The sequence below is a fragment of the Doryrhamphus excisus genome, chromosome 1 (assembly GCF_030265055.1).
Source record: "Doryrhamphus excisus isolate RoL2022-K1 chromosome 1, RoL_Dexc_1.0, whole genome shotgun sequence".
In the NCBI taxonomy this organism is placed as follows: domain Eukaryota; kingdom Metazoa; phylum Chordata; class Actinopteri; order Syngnathiformes; family Syngnathidae; genus Doryrhamphus; species Doryrhamphus excisus.
The window spans coordinates 44,607,562-44,628,762 of record NC_080466.1 but is presented as its reverse complement, the minus strand read 5'-3'; the positions used below and the strand labels follow the sequence as shown (position 1 = coordinate 44,628,762).

The 21,201-nt window shown below is 43.3% G+C and overlaps 1 protein-coding gene across 3 annotated transcripts in view; it reads left to right on the top strand.

Annotated features, from left to right (window-relative positions):
- Window positions 1-3,769: 3,769 nt before the first annotated feature.
- The window catches only part of tafa4b (TAFA chemokine like family member 4b), a 35,902-nt gene continuing 18,470 nt past the window's right edge, over window positions 3,770-21,201 (top strand). The window contains exons 1-4 of one of the 3 annotated variants that reach the window (XM_058075126.1): window positions 3,770-3,867; window positions 4,000-4,123; window positions 16,946-17,084; window positions 19,393-19,508. In XM_058075126.1, coding sequence (XP_057931109.1) covers window positions 19,394-19,508 — 115 coding nt within the window. In that variant the 5' untranslated portion in view covers window positions 3,770-3,867; window positions 4,000-4,123; window positions 16,946-17,084; window position 19,393. Of the gene's footprint in view, window positions 3,868-3,999; window positions 4,124-12,769; window positions 13,065-16,945; window positions 17,085-19,392; window positions 19,509-21,201 lie in introns of those variants that run through there. The other 2 variants (XM_058075116.1, XM_058075108.1) reach the window with 2 other exon arrangements.

Genomic DNA, 21,201 nt, shown 5'->3' with positions numbered 1-21,201 from the left:
ATATCACAAGTAGTGTATCATGTGTTTCATCTGACATTTATGTTGTATTTACCAAAGTGGAGACCTCATCAATGAGCCAGGACTTGACTCAGATTTTAGTCTAATGACTTGAAAATACTTGAGATTTTCAGTGAGTCCATCCATCCATTTCGCTTGTATCCGCGAACTGTGTATCGGTCACAACCCAAAGCTCATGACCATAGGTGAGGGTGGGAACATAGAGTGACCGATAAATTGAGAACAACTCCACACACAGATGACCTGGCGGAGAATCAAACCCAGGTCTTCCCGATCTCCTGACTGCGTGGCCTACATGCTGCCACCACATTGTCCGCAAATCAAATCAAAATCAACTTTATTTGTATAGCACTTTTCCTGCAAAGAAATGCAACACAAAGTGCTTTACATAATTAAAACAATTTCCACAATTAAAAGGAAAAAACAATGGAACAAAAGAAAGCCCCTCCTTCCCACCCTCCATACTAGACCTACACACGCACACACAGACACACAATCACACACAGTAGGGAGACATGGCATAACAGAGATGAGATCCTAAGGCCCCCGAAGCGGACTACTTCGACACCTTGCCTATCAGTGAGTGTGTTAAATAAAAATTGTCCCCATTCCAAGCATTCAACAAATTGATTGATATGTCATTTTCAGGAGGACACCAACCGTTCTGCACCATTGAATTCATCTATTAATGTCTAAGCAGGTTTAAGAAGACAAAACGAAGGTGTGGCTTCCATTTCTGTGAGCGCCAGACTACTGGATGGATTACAGGGATTTGTCAACATGCTACCAAGGAATATTGCATTTTCATTGGCCTTTAATTGAAATATATTGTATTTTATTTGGTAAACATATAAGTGCTTGGGGCTGCACGGCGGTCTAGCGCGCAGACCTCCCAGCTAGGAGACCCGAGTTAAATCCCACACTCGGCCATCTCTGTGTGGAGTTTGCATGTTCTCCCCGTGCATGCGTGGGTTTTCTCCGGGGACTTCGGTTTCCTCCCACATTCAAAAAACATGCTAGGCTATAGGTATGAATGTGGGTGGGAATGGTTGTTTGTCTATATGTGTCCTGTGATTGGCTGGCCACCAGTCCAGGGTGTACCACGCCTCTCCCCCAAAACAGCTGGGATAGGCTCCAGCACCCCCACGACACTCGTGAGGATAAGCGGTAGAAAATGAATGAATGAATAACAGTGCTTATGACTTGTAAGCACTTGAACATTTCAAGCCCAAGACTTCGGACTTGTCTTAGACTGACACGTATTTACTGGAGACTTGACTTGAGTGTTGGAATTAAAGACTTGAGACTTGTCAATGCTATGACTTCAGATGTGACTTGACCTGCATTGTTCTGACTTGGACATACACATCTTTACCCGAGACTTGACTTGAGTTTTGGGATTATAGACTTGAGACTTGTAATACATTGCATTTCTCACGTTTCTGGTATTCACCAAATAAACCAATGGACACAGATTGACTTAGGTTTTAAAAATAAAAAATGTAGAATTTTGAATAAAGTTAAAAAACACAGTTTTTTGTCTGTGTTGGCCATGTTGGCATCACATATTTAATTCATCCACATTAAATCAATCGACCTTGGAGTGGAAAAGGCTGAACTTTCCCTCCTGACAGTTTTTGCTGATGCCGGTTTCATTATTTTAGGGAGTTCGGCGTTAAGGAAGGAAAGGAGTTCTTGCAAAAGGGCACTAGTTCACTTTTTATTGTCACCATAATAAATCTGGATGACCTCAAAAAACTGCCTCATTTAGCAGTGATGACTATTAGCCACACGAGGGCAGTACAACCCCACACATGAACCAGAACTCTGGTCATTGACAAGCCTCTCCATGCATGGATACTATTTATGTCCCAGCTCGGGTTACTGCCAGTGACCTCCTGAAGAATGAAGAATCACTATTCAGGTTGGGAATCAGAAGCAGGGGAACTCTCATTAACCTTGGTTGGCAGCTTAAAATCAATAACTAGGTATCTTAGCTCACATATATGCCCAATCAATGTATTCAATCTCTACTCATGTACACAAAAAAACACCTTTTCTCCCCCAAAGTGTTAGGCAAGCTTTGTTTGGATGCTGTCTGTTGTGCACCATTTGAGATAAATGATTAAATCCAACTGAGATCAGGCAATTGCATTCACATCGATTGTACATGTCAATGTTGGGGATCTTCAGAATGTGCTCTTACTTAACACATCTTATATATTTTTGAAAATGATAGCTTACACGCATAGTGCAAGCTTTTTGAGGATAAAACCAAGCACTATAAATTACATTTCACTGTAGCTGTTGTTGAGTAAAGTGGTAACATAACGTGGTTTCCTGGCCCTTCTTATAGGAAATAATGATAAGTGCTATGGTCTCTAGCTTCCATTATCTGGCCCACTTTCAAGTGATGCAGCATCATACCACTTTTTTCCCTGTGCATTGTCAAAGTTTACCGTTGTCATTCTTTTGTCTCTGTCTCAAATGTGACTATTTGTTTGACATGAAGCACAGAAAAAGTGAAAAGAACAGTGACAGGACAATGTGTCGCTATCCTTGGTGTTGCAGCACCATTTATTGGAGTGCGGTACTGTAGCACCTCTCCTGCAGACCTAATAGAACCACACTGCATGTGTGTCCAATCTGAGCTTAATTTTAATGTGCACACACGGGTCAAAGTGTATGCATGAGGCCACCATTGTATAAGGTTGCACTCATTACTGTCGCCTTAATTCCTTATTCGCCTTAATAAATGGTGCTCAAGTCTGCTTAACGTTGCAATCCACTGACAAATATCCATTGTGTTTTTTTCACGCTTAGGACACAGAACAAGGCTATTCCGTCAATAAAAATAAATGTATGAGATTGGATACTCATCACCTTTGGTCATAAGCACACATCGACCTCCAATCAATCGCCATCAACACATGAGAATATTCCCGAGGACGGGATAATTGTTCAGCAAGTCTCTTGGTGCTGTAATGGAGAGGCGAGCATCATTAAATCCTGTGTAAGGGGTGTGGATGGGATGGTTTACATTTACACCATCGGCGTTCACATTCCCAGTATTGATGTCAATGCACCATGTGCATGGAACATGATCCAAAATGTGGAAGGAAGTGAGGAGGGGAATGCTGTATGGTAGTCAAGATGCGTACCCCACCTCAACTTTGCTCCAGTTGGTGATCCTTATTCAGGAAATGTACAACAGGGGTGTCCATAGTGTGGCCTGGGGGCCCTTTGTAGACCACAGCTGGTTTTTCAGTGGCCTGCAATACAAAGAAAATAGCAAAAAAGAAAATAATAAGGCACAATGTAAAAAGAAAAAGATGAAATGTCGATATTAATAACTAATAATTGTCATAGTAGTAGTTAGTATAGTATAGTCATAGTATGGAATAGGTTTGGACACCTTTGACATTCTATAACTTCAGTAGCAATGTGAAGTGCATTTTAAAAATGACACTAGATCATCCAGTTTGCATATTAACTCCTTTGGTACAAGATGTTAAGCAATCCAGGGGTCCATTTTGGACTTTCATAGTACTGGACCGCATATAGTTTCGGCTCCTTGCAAACTCCATGACATCAGCGTACAAAAAGCGGGTGTGTGGATGGGAGCGTGTGTGTGTTGGGGGGGGGGGGGGGGTGTAACTGGGCGGGCACTGTTGCACGTGTTCTGAATGGAGAAAGACGGAGCTCGCGTCTCACTTCTCATGACCAATCGATCCCTGCACGCCCGGGTGGAGCGGCGACGGGGAGCGCAACTATCACAACTGCGCCACTGAACCGACATCACTCTTCTCGGCGGCTCTCCCCCTGGCTGTCACAAAGGGAGTCAAACTTGTGTGAAGAGTTCGCCTAAAAATATTATGCTCTGTTAGCTGGAATTACGCACCTAATTTTCGTGAGATGGGACTTTGCGAGTTGATAGCATTTTGGAACTCACACTTGGCTCTTGATTTCGTGATCTTTTAGGAACTGGACCAAAGAGGCGGATTGTGAGGAAAATACATTGCAGCTCCAAGCAGACTGAAAAAGGCGCATTCTCCTGGATAATCTCCACAAACAAGCAGCCATGACATCTACTTTATAAATTTGGGTGAGTTGGTTAATTACTACTGAAATGCGACGCTTTTTGAATTCAATTTTAAATGTCTTTTTGAAAGCGTGGCTTTGACCACTCGATCGATTAACTTCTGATTTGAACGATATATTTGTGGTTGTGAATTAATATTACAACAAAAACCAAATTCTCGGGAAAACCTCGCCTGATCCACGACCATCTCCGTGCGTAAAAGCGCACCAGTGGCATCGATCGAGCGGAGCGTGTGTAGCCGCTTTTGTAGACAAGACCGAGTCCAGTTTGATGCAGCGTGTGACTGCCACCGGCCTAAATAAACGATCGCTAGGAACTATCGAATGAGCAGGGTCTGGGTGAGCTGCTGAGGATGGCATGATGATGATGAGGTGGCTGAGAGCCGAATGAGAGGCTGCTGGAATGAAGGCGTGTTGCAGAATGCAACGGTCACATTCTATTGGGCGAAAATGCGCACACACACACTCTCGCTATCTTTCCCAATGCATGTTAACGTGCACAGTAATCGTTCTTTAATTGTTCGCCTTCTTTCTCTCCACGCTCTTCTATCTCTGTTTTCCTGCTGCTCGCAATTTGTACTGTATTGAGAGCATGTAATTATTCCCCCCATTGTCTTCAACTACTCCACACAGAGCAGTGTCATTAGTGGGGGAGAGGGAGGAGGTGTAGGAGAGGATGGAGAGGATCGGTCTAGGGACCTAATTCTCATTGACAGTCACATTAACACGGGAGCAGCACTCTTAATCCTGGGGAGATTACTCTCTCCAACCCAGTCTACCTCACACACACACACACACACACACACACACACACACACACACTCACGCACGCACATAGACACACACGCACACACTCACTCACACACACACACACACACACCTGCACGAGGGTCTTTTATATGTGCAGCTTTTCTGGCTCCTTTCCTACTTTTTCTCAGATTCAAACACTCTTGGCAATCACATTTTGCCCCATGGCTTAATTGTATTCTCATCCGTACCTCTCCTCGATGGTCAAATCACAGCAATGGGACAGGCACCGTCCTCAAAGGGCCTTTGGACACGACACGTCTCACCAGCCTCCTTATCGACTTACCCAAGTGAGGGCTGTTCAGGATGACTGCCTGGGAGTGAGTGGGAATGTATTGTGTTCATTTGTGCTTGTGCATGAGGACACAGCTAAGCGCAGCAAGGCGGCAGAAGCAGCAGGGAGGAGGAAGGGCATGGGAGGTGAGAGAAATGAGCCAGAGAGACAAAAATAATATTTGCACGAGGCATTTGTGTGGTTTTGTGACAAGCATGATCTCTGCACAATCTGCGTGTGAGACGATGATGACATGTGTTCGTAAAAGGCATCGTGGGGGATATGCCGTGGCGAGTTGACAGCAGCGCGACAGATTGGAGATCACCTCTGCTCACACACTGGCTGTGATGACTGAGAGGAGATGGAGGGAGGAAATAAAGAGAGGGGAGACATTCGTCTATGAAAGATGAAGAGCGGGCTCCCATTTGTTAATGACAGCCTCCCAAAGCTCTTTCTTCCTCTCCAGTGTGTTGAGTCATAGTGCGTGAACAGGCATCTTTCAGCAGGAGTGGACAATAAGACCTTCGCTCATCCTCATGAAATTTTCTTCAGCGGAACATCATTCAAGTCCCCTGGCACGCAGATGAGGAGATGCATGGCTCTAATACAGAAACACACGATATGAAATCAATGTGTGCTTTGGTGCGGCATATATAGGTTTTCCTGCTGATCCACGAAACCACACTTAGACAGAGGTTATGACACTGGGGGGAGAAAACGACCAAAGTTCAGATCTGGCGGACAGGCAATGATGACCACATGTTTTGATAACAGGATCGACTTGTGTAGCAGAAATGAGTGGAATGTATTGTGCGTTCTTGGTGTGGAATTATTAATAATAATAATTTTTCACTTCTTCTTGTACTGTAGTTCAAATCCCATTGTATATTTTCAAAGTAGTCTCTGAGTGGCTGACGTAATCCACAGACAGTCCAAATGCTTGACTTGGTGTGACGACAAGGAGTCTAGCTTTTGTGTAGTCTGACATCAGCTGACAGAATCCATTTATGTAAGCACATTCATTTTTGATCAAAACGCATTTCTTCTGAAAACTAGGAACTGCTGAAGTGGAACAATGAAATATTTGGAGTTCTATTGACCTTTTTCTGGAAAGTCAAAGTAGATTCTCCTAATATATTTGATTCCTTTTTCCCATTTTATCCACTTAACAGAAGTGTTGCCTCACTTGGTAAAAACTGCAGATTTTTTTCCAGAAGAACATTTGTGAGGACACTCATGTCTGATGACAGGACGAGTATCACACTCTCTGAGATCTAGTTCATCCCAGGGGTGTCGCATGAGGTCAGGGCTATCACGTTCTTCCACATCCAAGCATGGCTTTTTCATGGATCTTGGTTTGGGCACTGGGACACACTTACCTGTATCCAGCCTCCCCCAAACTAAACAATTTGTCAAAGGAGATACTTGCTTTTTGCGGTTTTGTTGACGTTCTCCTCTGATTTTGGATCATCAACATTTGCCAAAAAAGTTATTAGACGAGAACCCTTCCCGTCTGTCTTCAATCGTCATTTTTCATTCACAACACAATCCAGGTTTAAGCACTAAATATGCCTCACATTTTAAAGTATAAAATGTATAGTTACGCAACAGTAATGAATGGAAATGTCTGATGATTGATGATGACCAGATGAAGTCAGAGCCACGGTGTAGCCTTTAGCCTGGTCATTTGAATCTCCCAGCACACAACCATGGTGCATTCAAGGACCACCGAACAATGCTTGACAAAAAAACCATCAGTGATTCATAAAAAACATGAACAAATTGTGGCATTTTTACCAGTGATACATGTATATTGTAGATTTGACCTGCATTATCCCACATTTACAAAGTATTGTGGCGCTCAGGGGTCTTGCAGTAGAGAAAGGCTTTTATTTTGAGAGCAGATGAAGTAAGTTCACACACACAACAACACAGCCGTTAGACTCCACCGGATGACCGCTCGGCATAACAGTTTCAGTCATGGTGAGACAACAAGAAACCTAAAAACATCACACAGCAATGCAGCAGATAAATAAAAACAGATTAGACGCTCTCACTGGTTGAGTAGAACAACAACGAACAACTATGTGACTTTAAGCTAAACAAAATGAAGAGCTATTTACATCGACGGTGCCGCAAAGCACCCTGGGAACAAGGAAGTGTTCCCAGTCGACGCTACAGTATTATCAATTTATGGTGAGTGAAACGTGTTTTCTGCAACAAAATTTCCTATTTTCAGATATTTGCACATATTTGGGCTTGTTCTGTGTTTACATGAATGTTTTCAATGTTTACGCCGAGTTTTCCTAGTTTTGATCCACTTTGAGGTCTGTTTTGAGATGTTTGTATTTCCACTCTCTACCGTTACTACCGTTTTCACTACTATAGTAGACAAACGGCAGGTCAGTAACTTAAATGGTCAATACTAATATTTTAGTATAATATAAGCCTTTTACAGTACTATACCGTGTGTGACTTTTTCCAAATAGTAGAAAATAATAATGACGAACTACCATATTTATGTTCATTATGTGGCTTGTAGAGTCATGTTGCTTCACTTCATGTTACCAAATATGGGTCCTTGCCTGATAAATAATATCATAATATTTTCCCAACTTGGGGTTTGTAGCTCATGTGTAAGTGCAGACATAATCCACTTGCTAGAAGTCGAATAAACTCCTCCTTCCGTGCCTCAAGGTGATTTCCTCAACAGCTCCAACTCACTTTGACCAGGACAAATCTCCCTAAGTGATAGTAATGATTGTAATTGAACAGGCAGCGTCTCTTCCCACAGCGCTCTATCTATCACCTTGCTCGCATCTGCTGCCTGTGTAGGTATTAGCGTGTAGGTCAGCCTGGGTGACGCTGCGTTCCCGCTCGCTCCCCTTTGGCAGCCACCAGATGTGGTCGTAACTGTGGGCGACAGTGCAAGGATGTGGCATTATGAAAAGCTCCCATCATGCACTGCGGGACGGGTCCACCGTGAAGCCGGTGTTAGGAAGTGAAGTAGCGGCTGAGCCTGGGGCGTCCATCACAGCCACCTTCTAACAACGTGAGCGGGGAGGAGAGTTTAACTGTGGGAGATGCAGAGCATGAAAGGTGGGTGGAGGGTGGAAAGGGAAGAGACGACAGGAAAGGAGCCTCGAGGAGAGAGCTGCATTGGATGATGTGTGAGAGAAATCTTCAACTGAGAGGGATATGGGTAGTCGGCACTGAGGGGGGAACCTGTCAAGGGAGTGAGTTTATGTATGAAAGTGTGTGTCTGTGTGCACTACGCGTGTGTGTGTGTGTGCTGGAGGTGATGACTTTGTAATGAAAACAGCAGGCAGCCGGTGATCGAGGGTCCCTCTTGGTGGCTGACTGATGTCAGTCACCAGCGTGCAGCGGCCTCCCTTGGGGATAGCTGCTTGGTGCCGTGTGTGTTTCTGACTTATTTCACATTCATCGAGACAGCTGATTTAGCACTTTCCCACAAATCCCAACTACAATTAAATAGCTTTCAGTAATAGCTGATGCACAGTGTGTGAGTAATATCGTCTATGTGTGTGATTGAGAGGGGGTTAGAGGCCCCGATTGTCTTGCGGGAACAGAGTGAACAAGGTGTCATGCTCGGCAGACCCACAGACAAATTAATTCACTTATTGACACTGCTGACACGTCTCAGTGACTTTGTAAAATGAACAATTGATCAGGCTTCCTCTCTCTCTCTTCAGTGTGTCAGTGGTCGTGTCTTTGTCTGTTTCTGCCTCACACTCTATTATTCTGACCTCTCTCTTTTTTCTCTGACATTCCACCAAACCGGCCACTGACTCCCAACTCCCTGCCTTGTTCCTGCCGTTCTCTGCCTCTTTCCTCCTACTCTGTCAAGCGCTCCTTTTCCTTTGACTAGCTAGTTGACAGCCGTGACAGGTGCGGTATTCAATATGATTATGTGCAAGTTCATCATGAGCAACAGAGGGGGACTGGTAACATCAACTTGTGGTTCGTCTCTATATGTGCACAGGTGTACTGTACATAGGTAGGTACGTACAGAGATTGCAAAAAGATTTGTGTCTGCGTGGGAGACACGACGATCACAACGGTGACGGTACAACTTCGCTCGCCACCGCCGGCCTATAGAGGAAAGGCTTTCATAGGAATGGAGAGATGAATGTCTCTGTCAAGGATGTTTCCTTACAATGAATGATAATTTGCACCCACAGTACAACAAATGGCGTCCTGATTCTATATTAGTCTCTGTAAGTTTTTTGGAATGATTTTTCAAGTGCACATGCACAAAAAGAGGCAAACAACCATATGCAGATACAGGCGTAGGAGTGACAACAGGTTTGTGTGGACCAGGTGTTGGCAACCCTGCGGCTTTTCATCCTCCTTCCTGTGGCGCCTTTCGCAGTATTCAGTTAGTTTTTGAAAAGGCCATGAATGCATTGTCGCTGAGTTCTGACTGCTGATTGGATGAGCATGAGAAGGGGAGGGCTAGCCGGTGTTTGCCTCCCAGCGTTCGTTGAGACATGATAGAGACATCTAAGCTAACCAAAAATATAAAAAGAAACATTGCAGTCCCGTGATTCCTTTGTCTTCTCTGCCAATGATGCCGCCTTACCCGTATGGCGAGAAAATGAGCAAACAACAAAAAACATTCCAAAATTTTCAAAACAAGCGTGCAACATAAGTAGTAACAAAGTAGCAATTTATTTCAAAGTGGACCTACAGTGCTCATCCTCGCAGTACATCCATGAGGTTGCATCCGTTATACATGCACAATGCACTTTTGAAACTTTTAAAAGTGTATAAGCTGTTTTGCTTTGCAGATCTAGACTACTTTTTGTGAGTGGAAAAGGGGGGCACAATGGCTGTTTTGATAGTAAAAGTTGCCAACCCCTGGTCTACTCTGACTCTATTCCTCTCTCCACGGAAGTAGATGGGAATCATCCAGGGAACCAGAGAATCATCCACAAGCCATTTAGATTTGCCTCGGGTGTGTTATTTGGGTTGGTGTGTGTACAATACATATCACCAATTGAGTATTTCTTCAGGCTCGCATCGACAGCGTTTATTTAATCTTCTGCCTTCCACTGCACTCACATCGGCAAATGTCTGATTCATATCTGATTTTTATCCACACCATGAGGCATACTTCCATACATTTTCTCCTGCTTACAATGCACATTCTAACTCAACCACATAGATGGTTGGATGGATGGAAATTTTTTACTATCACACTGAATGAATAAAAATAAAATCAGCATAACTTTCCCAGAAAACTCCCACATTCATCTTTCCTGTTGCCCTCCCATTTTAATAGTTTCTCGTATTTTTCACTTATTATAACTTTGAAAAAAGATCATCTCTGGTACTGCCGTAGAGCACAACGTCCAGTCGGCATGACATATCCTGTAGCCTGTAAAATCTGGACTTAAATCTGAATAAAAGCACACCAGTAAAGTGACATGGTTTCACCACAGTAGGCAGTCGGGCCTTTACATCAGTTTGTCTGATGGAAAGTCTGTGTTCTCTTGTTTTCCCTCATATTCCGGACTCTGTCCCTTATTTTCGTTGCAAATATTAAAGGGCATGATCTTTCAATCTGCTTTTTATCACACTCATATCTCACTGACAGAATCACCAAAATATAAGAAGCAATTCTCACACAGGATTGGCGTGTGTGTGTGTGTGTGTGTGTGCTAAATAAAAATTGTAGCAGGATTTTCAACAGCAAGTGGCAGGCAGCACGACTAAAAGATTAACAACGGTGCCAAGGCATCAGTTGTGCAGCTACCGCTTGCCTCAATGTTGAGGAAAGAAACCCCCTTGTAAACTGTGCGGTACGTGGGCGTGTGCGGTCATCTAATAGTGTCTCCTTTGCTTTCTACCTTTCGATCCATCATGTATTGCAGAGGAACACTGACATTTAAAGGCCCTTTATTGCTTTATTAGAGCGTGCAGGATTTACGGCTCAGACCTGCACTCTGTCTGTCAGAGGAGCTTGTTCTGATCTATGTCGGCCAACGCCGGCTGTCTGGGCTTTAATCGACCAACGTGTAAAGAGGAAACCAGGGACTTGGCCAGTGGTTGCACTCGTGGTGTAAGCGAGCCAGTGTTTATTAGCCATTTAGTGTCCGTACTTTTTCCTTCCATAAAACAAACCTACGTCTGTGTTCCCCCTCCCCCACCCACTCCGCAGAGCGGAGAGGTTATTAAAAGACTTTAATGAGACGAGTCAGCCAGTTAGAGCGGGTGTGAACGTGACAAGCACATCGGCAAACAACCACACAATGAACCTTACAGTCGGTATGTGATATATTGTTATGAAAACATACAACCCGCAATAGGACAATGTGTCCGTGAAATTGGGTGTTGAAGAGAACGGGCCTTTACTAGAATAGATCATTCAAGGAAAAGTTAAATCCCAAAACTGCACATTTTAAACGTACAGTTTGACCACAGGAACTAAGCAAAATACACAAACTGCCACAAGTGTGGCGTGGACAAGTGTCCAGCGATATAAAGAAGGAATTAAACATTGCAAGCGCTTCGCCTGGTGTGACCCCACTTTGTTTTCAGTGTGTATACCCATTTTTCTTATTTTCCCTATTTTAATGTTCTGTACGCCTCGCATGTACCACCGTACGACCACATTTAATGGTTGCGCTGTGGCGTATGCGTCTTTGATACAACAGACTGGATATATTAAGTCACATGTACCATGCAGTGTAAATCCAATAAAATATGCAATTGCATTTCTTTGGATGTTAACAGATCCCTATCCAAGTGACAACTTGTAACGAGGATGTTCAGTGCAGGCTGCTCAGTTGAGCTGTATTGCACCCCAGCGCCTAGCCCAAACTCCAGAATATATATATAATAAGACAACATTCAAAAACTCACAAATCACTCTGGTCTTCTCCCCACTTGGCCATTTCACTAGACTTAGTAATTGCTTGTTGGTGTATTGAAGGAATCTGTATAAGTGTGCATACAAACAGGCACGTCACCATTATGGGTTCCTCACGTGCCCAAAATATACTCATTCATACTTTAAATTTCATGGGTCACGGGCGGGCTGGAGCAAATCACAGCTGACTTTGGGCAACAACAAAAATGTTTATTAACAAAAAGAGTTCATACACAGGGCAAAAGTACAAATGAACAGAACAGAGCAAAAATAACACCAGCCAGAACACGGTAACAAAACAAAACACTGCAGCTAAAGGCATACAGGCAAAACAGCAGAGGAAAGAAAAACACAGCTGACAAAAGGTCAGCCGGCAAAAATAAAGTGACAACAGAAAACCCTGGCAAAAACCAACAGGGGCAAGTACTCCCAACTATATACTTTGAAGCCAGAAAGCAGAGGGACAATGGGAGCGTGCACGTGGCGGGAGCGTGCACGTGGCAAGCGACAAGCAGCAGACAAAGACCATGGAAGCTTGAGGCAATCTGGCGATTAGTGCAGCCGTGAGCAGGGCTTAAGTGGTAGTAGATGGATAATTGAACTCAGGTGTGTGCAGGAGTGGCCAGCTGCTGCTCATCAGGACGCTCTGCAACGAAAGAGCAGCAGGCGGCAGCAGAGTGACAACACACAGATCATCACAGTGTACTGCACGAATGCGTTTCACATAACATTCCTTTGGGATTTGTACACTTGCCGGTTTCATTTTCTATATCTTTCCACCTAATAGGAGATACACTTTGTTTTACGCTGACATGCTTTTTGTTTGCTTGATTTGCAGCCAGGGCAGAAAATCAGCCAGTTGATAAACTTGTGTGACTCTTGCGTGGCTATCAGTCTCACCGAGTTATTACTTTCCACCCACTGGAGCTCAAAAGAAGCCCACAGAAAAGGCATCTTCTGCTACAAGCGGTGAGCTGTATGCTTTATTCATTAGCGATTTTGGAAGAATATACTTTTCAGTGCTTTGCAAATGCATTAATTAACAAGAAAAACATCTTATTCATCTGTTTATAGACAGCATGGACTAAAATGACATGTATGCTCTAATTCATTTCCCAATTAATAAATCATGAATGCATATTCTCAATGTTTTAGAACTATATGCAGAGTTGAGATTGTCTTAAATGATATTTTCAAAATTTGTCCTTCCTGATGCAGGGGTCTCACACTCTGCGGCCCGCTGCATCAGTACCGCCCAGACTGCCCGGTACATTCTGGGCGAGGCTGAGTGCCTCAAGTAGTCAACAAAAAAAGGGTCTCCAGTATTCCCGAAAATATTTAAAACATAAACAAAAACATATTATGTATTGTAGTGTTGCTGGGAGTGTTTCCCAGCATGCCTTGCGGCACTGTGTTTCATACTGTGTTTCATTCATCACAGTAGTAGTAGTAGTCCTATAAGTGTATATGTTTACTTACTGTTGATTGCACACTGTGATTGTAGTTAGTGTTGTGATTAGTGACCCCCCTGTTCATTTCACTGTGTGACATTTAAAGAACCTGTTCCTATCAGCAAGCTGAAGTGCCTCCGACCACCTCTCGTTGGATGTGTGAATGCGGGCCACCGTAATACTACATTTTGATGTCAAATAGAGGGCCCCAAAATATTTAGGTAATACTGTTTTGTTTGTGATCCAGGCTGTTCTAATGGGGCAGAAAAGGTCACAGAGACTTGAGGTACAAGTGTAATTTGGGGACTTCATGTGCACGTGTAGTGGATCCTTTCATAAATGTGCAAATGTGCTCAGAGAGTGCCAGTGGAGGCTGCTGTTTGGATGCAGGACACAGAGATATGTTTGTGGGTGAGGCGGGATTGTGTCATTGCATGTCAATGAGCCCCCCGTGTCACTCCTGTGTGATGACTGCACAAAAAGACACAAATCAGCCTCGCTGTCCACGGAGACGCATGCACACACATCAAGAAGTGTGATGTTGGAGGAGGTGGATTTTAGCAGGAGTGACTCTTGTTAATCCGGACCATGTCTGTGCTCTGTTTGTTAATGTGTTTCACTCTGTTTGTGTGTGTGTGTGTGTGTGTGTATGTGTGTGTGTGTGTGCTGCCAACAATCAGTGTACGACGACCACCAGTGGACAAATTGCTCCCTTTAATTAACAGAAAACATGTATTTTTAGAGGAGTTCATTTAAAATATATACACATTTTATGTTGTTTGTTGAGCAATATTCACACTGTGTTCAACATATCTGTGATTTGTTGGTGTAGCATAGCTTCTTGGTGCAGGGAATCCAGGCAATAACGCGCTCCAATAATGTCCAGACAGATGATTACGTTGGAATTAACATTGTTTATTTTGCACAAGTGAACTAAAAAAATACCCAATGTCCCAATGTCCAAGGTGGCAAATATGATGGCAGATTTATCTGAGGGGTAAAAGGGGTCAAAGTGGTGCAATGGTGTGCGTGTGAACGGTAAAAATCGTGTGACCTACCGTCACCCTAAATCACTTTTATACTCAACCAATTATAGCACTTATTACATTGCTCCAAAGCAAACTGAATTAAACCGAAAAGGCAGCATAAATGGCTCCTACAGTTAGTATTAAAGTCCACTATTAAAGATTGTCTTCTTTCTGAATACAATACATACAATAATCCCACATTTAGTCAAACCCCAATTAGAGTTGAAGTGAATGAGTTTTGTTGTTTCTGACTGGAAACGTTGTGTTAGACATTATAGAATACTCATTCATTCATTCATTTTCTACCGCTTTTTCCTCACGAGGGTCGCGTGCATTTGGCAAGAACAAATCCACAGGTACAGTTTGAGCACATGTGAGCTGGGAGGTGCTTGTCACTGCCGTCCTGAATGAATGAATTAATATCACAGTCAAGATGGAGGATTATATATCCAAACTCAACAATTGGTGAGCACATTTTTACAACAATGTATCAAACCTTCCCTGGATTGAATATGCCCGTATGAATGCGTTTGGGCCCTTTTTGTCAAAATGTAACAACTGCAGCTACATTTGTTTTAATTCAGCCTCTTATCACAACTTCTGATCAGCGTTTGCTTTTGGTAGGTTCTCGTGTCATTTTCCAGCTAAAAGATGCATATTCACCAAATAATAATTCATTTTAAAACGTCCACAGTCCTCTTGATGTGTTTTTGAGAGTCCACTGTAACAAAACACATCTTCCAGCAGCTTAACATAGCATATGCATATGTGGCCATGACCACATCTGAGGTGGGCTATCCAAATGAGTCCCGGTAATAATTCATGTTCACCTCCACATGAGGACTAATATGCTATTTTAATGGGCATATTGGAGAACAAAGCTAATAAAAATGCACACATGGCTGTTGCTTTAAAAAGAGCATAGGAAATGGGCTACTGTGCCGCCATGCAGCATGCCTAATCACTCAGGCATGCAGGCATGCAGGCATGCATCTTGCATACTTCTACAAACTGTACAGGCCGGATATGCAAATGGTAAACAAATATACACACCGGTGCCAATCTAGCTATGCCAAAAAGGGTTCATGTCAATGAGGAAATCAACCTTTGTCTTTCTGTAATACATCCAAACCTTTGTCTTTCTGTAATGTATCCACGAGCCACGTCCTCTGCTGTGAGAGTACAAGAGGCACGCTGTGTGTACTCTGAAGAAGCCATTCATTTCCTTTGTGGAACTTGTAGCACATGGAACATTTTAGCCAACACTTGATGTCATCCTGCCATTTGATATAAATGCTGCCACCTTTGCTCTCTCCCTCTCCCTCTTTGCCACGGCTCTCATGCCATTCACTATTCCTCCCACTCTCGCTGCGGGTGTTGCTCATCAATATTGCTGTGGAACACTGTCACACTGTATACTCAAACAGTGCTGCTGTGTCACTTGCTTCCTCCTGATCATTTCGACATACAAATACATTCATGTTGCCTTGGGGTTGCTTGTCGCCAACACATGTGGGCTTATTTCTCTGGCAGTTTGATTCCACGTGATAAATTGCAAAAAAAGGAATATGTATATGAAAAGGCACATACTGGATGACTTTTTAAATTTTCCAAACAGTTTCAGATTGAAGAAATACGTATATATTAGTATGTTATAGGTGCAGATACAGTATAGATTAAAATTGTAAGACAGAGTTTATCTGTGACTCTTATCGATGCCTGTTTGTGTTTGTGTTGTCGTTATTTCTTTCCCCACTAGGGGGCAGTGGCACCCTATTGACTGCACTTCACAGACCTCAAGGTTGGTTGAGGCTCTTAAAAAGTTGCCAAGCATTTGTAGCAAGCTGAGGTAACCGTCGTGCTGAAGAATGGAGCTTTGAAAAGAAAACCTGTTGTCTTTTCTTTTGTTTGCTGAGTTAGTCCTTTGCAAAGGCAGGTGTGTTGACACATTCTTACAAGGGGGTAATTTACCCAGCTTGCATGCGTGCTGATGCTGTCACTCATTTCTGTGGCGGGAGAATATCCCTTGCTGTCTCTCAGTTTGAACTTAACTTGTGAGCGCTGTGCACAGATGCTCCAATTTTGCAGGTAAACGTGTTGAGATATTCAGGTCGTCTGGATCCACATTGGCCGTCCGTGCATGTGTTTGCGTGTGTGCAGCATGAGAGAAAAAGAGTGTCAGAGTTGTGTATTATGTCTAGAGTGGGGATCACATTGAGCCCCGGGGTAGGTGAACCTATTGTAAACAATGGATCTGACAGCATCTAGGCCTTCACATGTCTGCATTCATGCAAGGCCAGTGGAGGCTACCAAGGAACCCCAGGGCACGGTGACCTCTCTGACCCAGTGTCTTTGTACCTTCTCATTCCAGGGAGTTCTTCTGTTTGAGGGGAGGAAGAGGAAGAGGAGGTGAGCTGAGGTGTGAGTGGATGCAGTCATGGCCTGTACCTCCTGTTGTTCTTAGAGCGGCGACCCATTGGAGCAGACCCATTACAGACAGAGGGAACCAGGTAAACACTGTAAAATCACGTTAAGACATCATTACACATTACACTCATTGATAGATAATGATTCTCATGTCTTATTTAGATTTCATTTATTCATTTATTTAGACTTTACTCAACCATATTTGATCCTTTGAGCCCATAAGCTGCACCGATGTAACATACCCCCGCACTGTGTTTGTTGTTAACTAATTATAGCAATTTGGAAAGGTTTTGTGCTTGGGTCTCCTTTTTCAGGATTACTTTAAACATCAGACCACATCAAATAACGTTGCCCCCGGGCCGTAGTTTGCCCACACCTGCATTAAATTGTCGGTCGCTTCTCTGCACTGGCATACGAGACAGTGGTGAGTGTCAGCCGTGAACTGTGGTTACAGGTGGTTACGATGTTCCGAGTTTCACCGCTTCATGGTTATGAAGCCCTCCTATAAACTGTGTTACTTAATAGACACGAGACCCGCTCGAGAATGAGCTACAGCGTAAGGTTACGTGATGTGCAGCTCTCGCACGGCCACACTATTCTCAACGCTGGATGACCAACATTAACAAATATTATTATGACGTCTGTCCAACTATTGTGAGGATGACAAGGAGATGGTTGATCGACAGTCTCTTTCTATATTCAAAAGAACTGGCGACTGATGACCGAAACACGACAACTCAACCATTCTCCTTACATTCCTTCTCTTGCACACACACTCGGGACACATGCTAAATTTGAGAATCACAGAACTCTGAATGGTTGTGTATCCTGCGATTAACTGGCGATTGGCCCACGCCTCTCGCCCAACGTCAGCTGGGATAGCCTCCAGCATACGTTCTTACCTTGCGACCCTGAGAGGAGTGACTGAGGAGTTATTTTAGCTATAGTTTAGATCGGGGGTCGGCAACCCGCGGCTCTTTAGTGCCGCCCTAGTGGCTCCCTGGAGCTTTTTGAAAAATGTTTGAAAATGGAAAAAGATTAAGGAGAGAAATATATTGTTTGTTTTAATATGGTTTATGTAGGACAAACATGACACAAACATTCTTAACGTTTTCCAATGCTGTAAAAATGTGTAGAGTAATTTTTTTTTTGTGTAGAGTAAATATTACATTTGAACATTTCTGTCAACGAAGATTTGCGTCATAGCCTGCGACACACGTTTCTATCAGCAGGTCGGAATGCCAGGCAGGTGCCTGTTGTAAACAAACCGGCGGCTGTGTGATGGGCCATGGATCCCAAAGGGAAAAAGAGAAAGATAACTGAGGACAGCAGAGGATTAAACGTTTCTTGGACCCAATCATTTCATTCATTGTATTCACCTTACATGCATGTTGAGAAGCTGACCAGTCATGTCCGAAAACAGAAGTCACATTAAACGGGTCAGAACACAATCCTGTCATAGGCCCATTTTTAGTAACAAAGTGGCTGTTTTTATAAAGTGATTTCTGATTTTGGTCAGTGTGTATTTGGAATGACGCCTAGGGATATTATTGTGTTTTGTTGCTCGGGTCAGTGTTACAGGCATTTGCCTTGGACAGCTGTGTAGGGTGGACTTGCATGAACTTTGAACCAGGAAGTTTAGTTGTACCAGCCATTAAAATGAACAAGTACCTAAAGAAACAAAGTGGTGTAATTATTTTTTTCCATGACTAGGCACAATAAAATAATTTGTATGCCGTATAATTCTCAATTGTGTGCAATCTGTGCTTTTACACCACTATTGGTGAGATGTGCTAGCCGGAAGTGTTCTCATATTTTTTGGTTTAGAAAAATGTCAATTGGAGCGAGTTGCATACAGACCTTATTGAAAATGCACTGCATGGCTGCCGATGAGGAATTGGAGTCACATAATTGCTCCAAGCCAATCCACATGAAACAAATACGATGACATACATCATCATAATGAAATCTAGATGTCATATTTCAAAGCCACTATAGATAATAGTCAGATATTTCACTAGGTGCTCTATTAAGTGTTAAATTCCTGAGACGTAATGGCACGGAATGTGAATAATGAAATAATAATAAATAATGAAAGTGAATGTGGTCTGATTGATCCTTTTCCACACGTTATTTCTTTCATTGGTTGGGAATCTTCAATCTACCTATAATCATCATGTCTCAATAAAAAATGCAATTGCAATGCTGTGTAGTGTTTGTGTGACAACGTCTGTGGGTTTGTCGGTTTCCACTGTTGACCTCTTGCTGCTTGTTTGAAAAAACTTTGCTCTGTTTGCTGTCTTGTCGCTTTTCGGGGGTTCAGCGTCTAATCGACTCTTTTTTCCCTCAGTCACTTCTTTGCTCCTGTTTTCTCCTCTTCCCCACGCGCAGGATGAAACTGTGGGGGACATCAGTTTGGCCTTTGCAGGTGGCCTACCTCGCTGCCTTGGCGATGCTCTGCATTGACCCTGTGTCCGCTGGCAACCGCAGTCATCGGGGATCGACAGGTACATCGGCTCTGAGCCTCGTTTCTCCAACACCACAAGAGGTTAATTACACTGTCAGTGCAGAAGCGCGACATGTTTCCTGAGGCTGAGCCATCCCAGTGCAGGCACAGGGGGCCTGTCCTCTTGACAGAATGTAATCCAGACAAGGCCTCATCTTGGGCTTGGATGCAAACACAGTCTTGGTGAATGATCGAGTGTGTCCAGATGCAAATGGCACTTAAGCTGTCAGGAGATGTCAACACAAATATTTCAGCGTGCGTGATCTACTGAGAGTGCTTGCAGACATCCAACAATTCAGAGGTGCTGCTGCCATCATTCAGTCCGCCCGTTAGTGGGCGCGGATTTGTCTTGATTTGATTTGATTCATCTCCCATGATGCCATAAATTAACATGCATCGCTTAACCGCTGTCAGTTAAATCCTAACTTTAGTTACATGCACTCATAAACTAAATCCATTCTCTTGTTATTGGATGTGCAAAAGTCCAGTATATTAATAAATAAGCAGAATGATAGCTGTTGAATTCAAATTAATTAGTGTTGGCTGCAGGGACATTTGTGTCTTGTTGGCAACAACGTCTTTCACACAGTTAATTATGACAATTTCCTTAATTATCACTTGGTTTCTTTGCTCCCTGCGCTTGCATTTGGCAAGGTGACCTTTATTTGCTGTCGAAATGCGACCAGCCTGCAGTCTGGGCAGTGAGTGATGGTATTAGTTTTCCTTTTGATGGAGAGGAGGCAGCCTGCTTACGGCAGGGACACCACTAATTGCAGGCCTTGTGTATTGTGAAGGTCACGGGTGCCCACCCCCTTCTTAGTCACCCTCACTGTGGAACAAGATGACTTGCTCCAAAAGCGACTGCTGCTTTTAGCGAGAGTTTACTCTTAATTGGTAGAGTTTTAAGGCTTGTTGCTTGTGAATATCAGCATCATGCACACAAAGTAGCTTCAGGCTGAAAACTAATTGGCTGTTCTGTATGACTGCTCGATAAGGGCCTTGTATAAGAAAGAAAAGATTTGCTCATGTTTTGTGACATAGTAGGCATTCGTTGGAGAACATGGCAGCTAAAGTTCTATCAGCTGCCACTGGGTGGCTCTATAGGTCCAAAAATGCTCCTGGATTGTGTTTCTTCTGCTGTGTTATCAATATTATAAATGGCATTTAAATAGACACAAGCTCATCATGTAGACTCGGCACAAGTCGTTTCAACCCACTGACAGGTGTCACATACGCATAAAGTATGAAGGAGAGATATGCTGCCTGATGGACGGTACTGTAAAAATCTGCCATTGTCATGCATAAAATATGTAACAGAAATGAGTGGGTTGATAATAAGAAGAGTCAATAATACCAGACAAAACATTTGTTGTTGTGCAGAAAACAGTCAGTATAATTGGCTAAAATTTTTCCCCTGATCAGCACGGTTGCCTAGTGGTTAGCGCTTCTCCCGCGCATGTGTGGGCTTCCTCCGGGTCCTCCGGCTTTTTCTCACATAACCAAAACATGCATGTTGGGTTAATTGGGGGCTCTAATTGGACACGCTGTCTATATGTGAATGGTTGAATGGCATGCTGAGATGCTCCAGCTCACTGGTATAGAAAGTGAATGGATGAATTTGCACTGATGGGGTAACACTTTACAATAAAGCACGCCAACTTACAGTAGTTAATGAATGAACCTACCTTACCCTA